The sequence below is a fragment of the Phyllobates terribilis genome, unplaced genomic scaffold, assembly GCF_046119375.1.
Source record: "Phyllobates terribilis strain yellow unplaced genomic scaffold, ASM4611937v1 Scaffold_13__5_contigs__length_258822181, whole genome shotgun sequence".
NCBI classification, from domain to species: domain Eukaryota; kingdom Metazoa; phylum Chordata; class Amphibia; order Anura; family Dendrobatidae; genus Phyllobates; species Phyllobates terribilis.
The window spans coordinates 187,733,168-187,743,256 of record NW_027362773.1 but is presented as its reverse complement, the minus strand read 5'-3'; the positions used below and the strand labels follow the sequence as shown (position 1 = coordinate 187,743,256).

Genomic DNA, 10,089 nt, shown 5'->3' with positions numbered 1-10,089 from the left:
GTTTGGCTGGATGGCCAGGTCTAGGAAGACTTCTGTTGGTCCCAAACTTCTTCCATTTAAGGATTATGGAGGCCACTGTGCTCTTAGGAACCTTGAGTAATGCAGAAATCCTTTTGTAACCTTGGCCATATCTGTGCCTTGCCACAATTCTGTCTCTGAGCTCCTTGGGCAGTTCCTTTGAGCTCATGATTCTCATTTGGTCTGACATGCGCTGTGAGCTGTGAGGTCCTATGTAGACAGGTGTGTGCCTTTCCAAATCAAGTCCTATCAGTTTAATTAAACACAGCTGGACTCCAATGAAGGAGTAGAAACATCTCAAGGAGGATCACAAGGAAATGGCAGCATGTGACTTAAATATGAGTGTCTGAGCAAAGGGTCTGAATACTTATGACCATGTGATATTTCAGTTTTTCTTATTTAATAAATTTGCAAAAATTTCTACATTTCTGGGTTTTTTTCAGTCAAGATGGAGTGCAGAGTGTACTTTAATGAGAAAAAATTAACTTTTTAGAATTTACCAAATGGCTACAATGAAACAAAGAGTGAAAAATTTAAAGGGGTCTGAATACTTTCCGTACCCACTGTGTATTGTTTCTTTTTTTATTATTATTATTATTATTTTATTATTATTATTACTACCCTTAAAAGCCAGGAGAAATGTACTATTCACGTGCAAAGCATTAATGACTCTGAAGAGGTTTTCCGCTTTGTTCCTGGATCCCGTTACTTTTCATACATTCAAGCCTGGGCGTGCTTTACACAAACACCCCAAATCCACCTCTCCCCCGCTGAAAACAAACCTTCTGCAATATACAGTATAGTAATAGGGCACCTAGTAAAACTGCAGATCTAAAGAACTGGAAGACATTAATATTCAATTTTTTTGAGGAATTAACAGAAGAAAATACATTCAATTTGACACTAAAGCCTATATCCTTCCATATTGTGTCCGTAGAGAATAAAGATAAAATAGTCGAACGGACGTTATATTTTCCGGGTTTTGGACCCTTGGATGGTGAAAATATCATATAGCTCCTAGTTCTAGGAGAAGATACTGTATACAGCGCAGAAGGTCCACTCTCAATCATTGTATGTACAGTGTTGCAGTAAAGTGCCACTCTATATATTGCTTGTATAGGTCACTCATTCCTCTCCTCCGGAGGCGACAGTCTGAGGGTAGCATCGCCTTGAAGGACCCCACTAGAGAGGTAAGACGCCACACTGTCATCTGCACCAAAGAGTGACGAGGATCCAGCCAGGTTCACCATGTCTTCCGTCAGGAAAGGCACTGCGTTCTCCAAATTTGGTTCTTTTCCTATAAAACATCAGAAATCTATTATATATCCTTAAAAAATGAGAGAAACATGTAATAATTGGAGAATAAACAGCTTTGACAGCTCCTCTTTTTGTGCAAAATTAAAAGTTCACTTTTTCCTTTCTGTAACCAGTTGTTTTTTTTTTGCGAAATTTTAGCACCAAAAGTTGCAAATCCTTTAAAATAAAAAGAATACGTAGAATATATTGATAGTTTTGCAGGTCAAGTTCCACAACGCGTCAATAGGATTTGGTAAAATGTCATCACCTTGCTCCAACTCTACTCTACAAATCCGGGTGGAAAATCTGCAGCGAATCCACCACATGTGAAACCCAAAATTCCAAGTGCTTTATAGAAAAAAGTAGGAAGTGACGGCCAATCCTTTACTTTGTACTTGAAACACAGGTACCATTACCCCCTTATCGTCTACCACTCGTCACAGAACCAGCAAGGGAGAGTTCAGAAACGTCTTCCGCCCCTTGGACCCAACAGCTTGACCACAACCTCCTCACTTCTCCTTCCAATCAGTAGCCTTACCTGAGCAAGGGGAGTTGAACTGTTGGGTCAGCACTTTAGGAGGCATTTCGGCCACATTCCTCTCCAGGTCCACTGAGAGCTGCTGTATCTGAGTATAAACCATAGTTAAATAGAATAAATACAAGGAAAGGGGAAACGTTTTGGACATGTCTTAATCATTGAATTCAGATTTTTCATTGAGTCCCATTGCCCCCAGTGTATAAAATCCGGCCCCTCGCCCCCTGGTGTATAACAATGGTCCCTCACCCCGGTGTATAAAATCCAGCCACATTGCCCCTTTTGTATAACATCTGGTCCCTCACCCCCCTGGTGTATAATAACCAGTCCCTCACCTCCCACTCCCCCTGGTCCCTCATCCCCGGTGTATAACATCTGTCCACATTGTCCCCAGTGTATAACATCTGGCCCCTCGCCCCCTGGTGTATAACAACTGGTCCCTCACCCCTGGTGTATAACATCCGGCCACATTGCCCCTTTTGTATAACATCCGGTCCCTCGCCCCCAGGTGTATAATAACCAGTCCCTCGCCTTCCACCCCCCCTGGTCCATCATCCCTGCCATATAACATCCATCCACATTGTCCCCAGTGAATAACATCCGGCCCCTCGCCCCCTGGTTTATAACAACCGGCTCCTCACCCCCGGTGTATAAAATCCAGCCACTCATCCCCAGTGTATAACCTCTGGCCCCTCGCCCCCAGTGAATAACATCCAGTCCCTCATCCCTGGTGTATAACATCTGGCCACATTGCTCCTGTTGTATAACATCCGGTCCCTCACCCCCCTGGTGTATAATAACCAGTCCCTCACCTCCCACTCCCCTTCCCGGTGTATAAAATCCAGCCCCTTATCCCCAATGTATGAAATCCACCCCATTGTCCCCAGTGTATAACATCCAGCCCCTCACCCTCTGGTGTATAACATCCAGCCCCTCACCCCCTGGTGTATAACATCCGGCCCCTCGCTACGAAGTGGAGACCCCGTAATGTTACAGGGTGGGGTCACTGAGTGCTGAGGAGCAGAGAGCAGAAAAGTCACCAACGCTCTGCTGGCCCCATAACTGCAGAGTCCAAACCTCTTCTGGTATTAACATCAGCACAAACACTGCTGCCCTGCCGGGAGCTTTATGGCCGAGCAGCTGCACTCAGCTTTACATCACCAAGCACAATGCCAAGCGTCGGATGGAGTGGTGTAAAGCCGCCACCACTGGACTCCAGAGGAAACGTGGTCTGTGCAGTGACAGATCACACGTCTCTATTTGGTGGAGAAGGGATAATGGTATGGGGATGTTTTTCAGGGGTCAGTCACGGCCCTTTAGCTCCATATTAATGTAAGTATTCTCACCGGTGACAGACTGGGATCCATGGCAGGAAGACTCCATTCACCTACACAGAGGCCAGCACTAAAAACCTGCAAAATGTATTAATATTATAAATTATAGATGGGAACATACTCAGTACATTACCATGGAGCACAGAGAAAGCTAAGAAATAAACCTCCCACGGGGTCGTGACAATTACTGATATACAATTTAGTTGCAGCCATATATTTAACATTAGGAACATCCAAAAAGTGGAATTCAAAGCATCAACATATTGCAGTAAATTGGCAGAAAAGTGTAGAAAAAATGCTCTTGTGCAAATTGGGAACCAATCATGCCATTCACACCTTGTTTCGCCAATGATGCCACAGCCAGGGATGTAACAGATCATTCTATAGATTCAATTCACACATTTTATGAAAAAAATGCTTACATCCAGAACAGCAGCAGAATCCAGACTATAATGCTGACTTCTGAGCAGTAGCTGTAGTCCTTCCAAACTGACGTCAGTACCGTCAAGAGAGTCTGGCAGCTCTTGTCTAGGAAAATAAATGGCTTCATTTTACTACTGAATTTCTTAGAATACATCTATATGTGTGAGAACTGACACTGATAGCTAAGGGTGATGTAAAGCAATGCACACAGGCTGTAATAATAGTATTTCGCCATATAAAATATATGGAATAAACTGAAGTAGGGCTTGGGTATTCTGGCTACACGTAAGCTGAGCAGCAGTGCTCAATGTCAGGCAGCAGCTGCAAAGGCAAAAAAAGATTTTAGGGTGTATAAAAAAAATCTTTAATCCTAGTGTAATATTACCCTTTTAGAAATCACTTGTAAAGCCCTAATGGATTTTAATTTAGCTCCAAGATATAGGAGAGAAACGAGGTTCAAAGGCAAGCAATGTCTAATAGAGTAGGTAATGAAAAGAAACATCAAATAACCTCTCCAAGGGATTCCTCCGTCCTCGTGCCTCCAGCTGCTGGGATCCTGAGGGCTGGGGTGGGCTACAACTTTCTTTTCCTTCCAGTATAGATTGAACCATTGCAACTGGCAACACCGGAGGGTCCGAACATGCAGTGCAGCCACTCAGAGAAACGTCAGCTTCTGAGGGTCCCTTTACTGCTGGACTGATCGGCTCTTCCTTAATCAGTAGGAGACACTTACCCCTACAAGTAAAAGCAAGCACAATGAATAAGGATGTGGAAATCTATCAAGCCCCATCTTAAGGCAGCCAGGATTTTATGTAAACCTCACATGTAATTCCACTTATATCAATTTAGGAGATCATGATGTCATCTTTGGATCACAGAAATATGACACAAATGAGACAATTAATTTCATGGCCAAAATAATCTGCCCTCCATAAATTAAGATCCCATACACATTAGACGAAAGCCCTCTAAACCCACTAACACCAGCCGACAAGGGAGAGTAGGGAGGTCCCCAAACACATTAGACTGATAGATGATGTCAGGGCAGAAAAGGATCTGGCCGGTTAGATGTCCCATGGCCAATCCTTTATTTCAACGGGAATTAAGCTGCTTCCAGAGAGGTCTGGCGGCATCTCTCTCATAGAAAACCCAGGAGAGCATGGCCAATTCGTCAGAGTCGAGGAAGATGACTGATCGGAGTCGGGGAAGATGACACTACCCGACGGTCACACATGCACACTACCCGGTGGTCACACATGCACATTACCCGGTGATCACATATGCACACTACCCGGTGATCGCACATGCACACTACCCGGTGATCGCACATGCACACTACCCGATGGTCACACATGCACACTACCCGATGGTCACACAAGCACACTACCCGATGGTCACACAAGCACACTACCCGGTGGTCACACATGCACACTACCTGGTGGTCACACATGCATACTACCTGGTGGTCACACATGCATACTACCTGGTGGTCACACATGCACACTACCTGGTGGTCACACATGCACACTAGCGGTAGTCACACATGTACACTACCCGGTGGTCACACATGCACACTACCCGGTGGTCACACATGCACACTACTCGGTGGTCACACATGCACACTACCCAGTGATCACACATCACACTACCCAGTGGTCACACATGCACATTACCCGGTGATCACACATGCACATTACTCGGTGGTCACACATGCACACTACCCGGTGATCACATATGCACACTACCTGGTGGTCACATATGCACACTACCTGGTGGTCACACATGCACACTTAATGGTGGTCACACATGCACACTACCTGGTGGCCACACATGCACACTACCCGGTTGACTCACCCAGGGGGATATGGGGGACTCGGTACCCGGGCCTTTACCTTCTTGGGATGTCACGGCAGTCGGCTCCAGGGCCCGTACCCTGGGGTCACTCTTTAAAAGGGGTTTGTTACTTGAAGGGATGAATAACAGTTTTTGTCTCATGATGCCACCTGTGGCTCCTGGTAATGGGTACCAGCGCTGCTGCAGACCTCCGGGGATGATGGGATGGCAACTGGGATGCTTCTGCTCCCCACAGGCGGAGCTGGCCCCCGGGGCAGGGTTGATGGAAGGGATGCAGGTGAGAGGTGGCTCGGTAGGGTCAGGGGGAATGACGGACACGCACACAGGGGATTCGCTTCAGTACCTTTACTGGTGTAAACGGCAGGTATGGTCCAGGGTACCTAGTAGGAAGGGTGCACTTCTGGACTCTCCCCAGTGAGCGGGTAGTAGGCCTCCTGGTCCGTTTCTTCCTCTCTCTAAAGCTCCTGGCCAGCCTGGAACTAGGCCTAGCTTCTGTACTGTTTCACTCTCTCACCTGTCTGCTTGGTAGTAGAACTTTTCTCTGGCTACCACGATCCCTGGATGCTGGGGCCTTCGTGGTTCCTAGTTCTGTAAATGATTATAGCTTCAGGTTGACCAGGGGTCTGGAATCCTCCTGGTATACCGGTTATCCCTATTGGGTGTAGAGGACCCTGTAGGCGCGGACCCGGTGTCCGGCTTGTGTTCTGGGGTGAGCTTAAGATGCTCCTCTGCCCTCTTAACTCCTCTCTCCTCTCCTTGCCTCCGGCCACACTCGAGGCCCTCAGCACAGCAGCTCAACAGGTGCTGCCTCTTCACTGATCTCAAGTGCCAGCACACTCTCCCTACCTAACTCCACCCTCCAGTATATATATCCCTAACAGGGCTCCCTCTGGTGGTATGAGGTGGAAGGGTGGAGGTGTCTGTGTGCAGTAAGGGCCTCTTGTGGAGAAGTCCATCCATGCACCCTTTTGGGTCCTGTGCTACCTGTGTGTAGCAGGGTGCCACACGGTGGTCACACATGCACACTACCCGGTGGTCACACATGCACACTACCCGGTGGTCACACATGCACACTACCCGGTGGTCACACATGCATACTACCCGGTGGTCACACATGCACACTACCCGGTTGTCACACATGCACACTACCTGGTGGTTACACATGCACACTACCTGGTGGTCACACATGCACACTATCCGGTGGTCACACATGCACATTGTTATGATCTGCAACATGACCTAAGGAAAGATAGAGGAAAGCTGTCCCTACAGTAAGACTAAGTTGAATCCCTACGATGTAGCGGGCTGCCTGTTCCTAGCGAACAGACCCGCCTTAGTCCTCGGCTAGTCTGAACGGAGACCTATAGCATAAAGGGAGGGGTCCCTAAAAGAACTAAGGATTGGGACAAAAATGGGACACCCCCTAAACAGAGAAGTTGTTGCAGAACACAAAAAGACAAACTGACAAAAATGTACTAGAGGTCCCAGAAGGACCAAGCGAACTGACAGAAAAAGGCACAGAAGCACCTGGCTAGAGAATCAGTCGAACACTGAAGTCCAGCACAGCCAAAAGGGTGGAGCAGGAATATAAAGGCAGATGGTCACATGACCGCAAAACACAAGATGGAAAAAACGAACAGGAGGTTTCTAACACACTACATGGTGGTCACACATGCACACTACCTGGTGGTCACACATGCACACTACCCAGTGGTCCCACATGCACACTACATGGTGGTCACACATGCACACTACCCGGTGGTCCCACATGCACACTTCCCGGTGGTCACACATGCACACTACCCGGTGGTCACACATGCACACTACCCGGTGGTCACACATGCACACTACCCGGTGGTCGCACATGCACACTACCCGGTGGTCGCACATGCACACTACCCGGTGGTCGCACATGCACACTACCCGGTGGTCACACATGCACACTACCTGGTGATTATACATGCACACTACCCGGTGGTCACACATGCACACTACCCGGTGGTCACACATGCACACTACCCATGGTCTCACATGCACACTACCCGGTGGTCACACATGCACAATACCTGGTGGTCACACATGCACACTACCCGGTGGTCACACATGCACACTATCCGGTGGTCACACATGCACACTACCTGCTGGTCACACATGCACACTACCCGGTGGTCACACATGCACACTACCCGGTGGTCACACATGCACAATACCTGGTGGTCACACATGCACACTACCCGGTGGTCACACATGCACACTACCTGGTGGTTACACATGCACACTACCTGGTGGTCACACATGCACACTACCCGGTTGTCACACATGCACACTACCTGGTGGTCACACATGCACACTACCCGGTTGTCACACATGCACACTACCCGGTGGTCACACATGCACAATACCTGGTGGTCACACATGCACACTACCCGGTGGTCACACATGCACACTACCCGGTGGTCACACATGCACACTACCCGGTGGTCACACATGCACACTACCTGGTGGTTACACATGCACACTACCTGGTGGTCACACATGCACACTACCCGGTTGTCACACATGCACACTACCTGGTGGTCACACATGCACACTACCCGGTTGTCACACATGCACACTACCTGGTGGTCACACATGCACATTGTTATGATCTGCAACATGACCTAAGGAAAGATAGAGGAAAGCTATCCCTACAGTAAGACTAAGTTGAATCCCTACGATGTAGCGGGCTGCCTGTTCCTACCGAACAGACCCGCCTTAGTCCTCGGCTAGTCTGAACGGAGACCTATAGAATTAAGGGAGGGGTCCCTAAAAGGACTAAGGACTGGGACAAAAATGGGACACCTCCTAAACAGAGAAGTTGTTGCAGAACACAAAAAGACAAACTGACAAAAGGTACTAGAGGTCCCAGAAGGACCAAGCGAACTGACAGAAAAAGGCACAGAAGCACCTGGCCAGAGAATCAATCGAACACTGAAGTCCAGCACAGCCACAAGGGCGGAGCTGGAATATAAAGGCAGATGGTAACGTGACCGCAAAACACAAGATGGAAAAAACGAACAGGAGGTTTCTAACACACACTACATGGTGGTCACACATGCACACTACCTGGTGGTCACACATGCACACTACCCGGTGGTCACACATGCACACTACCCGGTGGTCACACATGCACACTACCCGGTGGTCACACATGCACACTACCCGGTGGTCACACATGCACACTACCTGGTGATTATACATGCACACTACCCGGTGGTCACACATGCACACTACCCAGTGGTCTCACATGCACACTACCCGGTGGTCACACATGCACAATACGTGGTGGTCACACATGCACACTACCCGGTGGTCACACACATGCTCACTACCCGGTGGTCACACATGCACACTACCTGCTGGTCACACATGCAAACTACCCGGTAGTCACACATGCACACTACCCGGTGGTCACACATGCACACTACCTGGTGGTCACACATGCACACTACCCAGTGGTCACACATGCACACTACCTGCAGGTCACACATGCACACTACCTGGTGGTCACACATGCACACTACCCGGTGGTCACACATGCACACTACCCGGTGGTCACACATGCACACTACCTGGTGATTATACATGCACACTACCCGGTGGTCACACATGCACACTACCCAGTGGTCTCACATGCACACTACCCAGTGGTCTCACATGCACACTACCCAGTGGTCTCACATGCACACTACCCAGTGGTCACACATGCACAATATGTGGTGGTCACACATGCACAATACGTGGTGGTCACACATGCACACTACCCGGTGGTCACACACATGCTCACTACCCGGTGGTCACACATGCACACTACCTGCTGGTCACACATGCAAACTACCCGGTAGTCACACATGCACACTACCCGGTGGTCACACATGCACAATACCTGGTGGTCACACATGCACACTACCTGGTGGTCACACATGCACACTACCTGGTGGTCACACATGCACACTACCCGGTGGTCACACATGCACACTACCCGGTGGTCACACATGCACACTACCCGGTGGTCACACATGTACACTACCCGGTGGTCACACATGTACACTACCTGGTGGTCACACATGCACACTACCCGGTGGTTACACATGCACACTACCCGGTGGTCACACATGCACACTACCCGGTGGTCACACATGCACACTACCCGGTGGTCACACATGCACACTACCTGGTGGTCACATATGCACACTACCCGGTGGTCACACATGCACACTACCCGGTGGTCACACATGCATACTACCTGCTGGTTACACATGTACACTACCCGGTGGTCACACATGCACACTACCCGGTGGTCACACATGCACACTACCTGGTGGTCACACATGCACACTACCCGGTGGTCACACATGCACACTACCCGGTGATCACACATGCACACTACCCGGTGGTCACACATGCACACTACCCGGTGGTCACACATGCACACTACCCGGTGGTCACACATGCACACTACCCGGTGGTCACACATGCACACTACCTGGTGGTCACACATGCACACTACATGCTGGTTACACATGCACACTACCCGGTGGTCACACATGCACAATACCTGGTGGTCACACATGCACACTACCCGGTGGT

General features: G+C 49.0%; 1 protein-coding gene across 1 annotated transcript in view; it reads right to left on the bottom strand.

The window, feature by feature from the left end:
* Positions 1–1,139: 1,139 nt before the first annotated feature.
* Positions 1,140–10,089, bottom strand: part of HSF4 (heat shock transcription factor 4) — a 57,932-nt gene continuing 48,982 nt past the window's right edge. Inside the window, exons 9-13 of the mRNA XM_073659573.1 lie at positions 4,117–4,341; positions 3,606–3,711; positions 3,196–3,261; positions 1,853–1,940; positions 1,140–1,270 (exon numbers count right to left, since the gene is read on the bottom strand). Of these exons, the coding sequence (XP_073515674.1) occupies positions 1,140–1,270; positions 1,853–1,940; positions 3,196–3,261; positions 3,606–3,711; positions 4,117–4,341 (616 nt within the window). The remainder of the gene's footprint in view (positions 1,271–1,852; positions 1,941–3,195; positions 3,262–3,605; positions 3,712–4,116; positions 4,342–10,089) is intronic.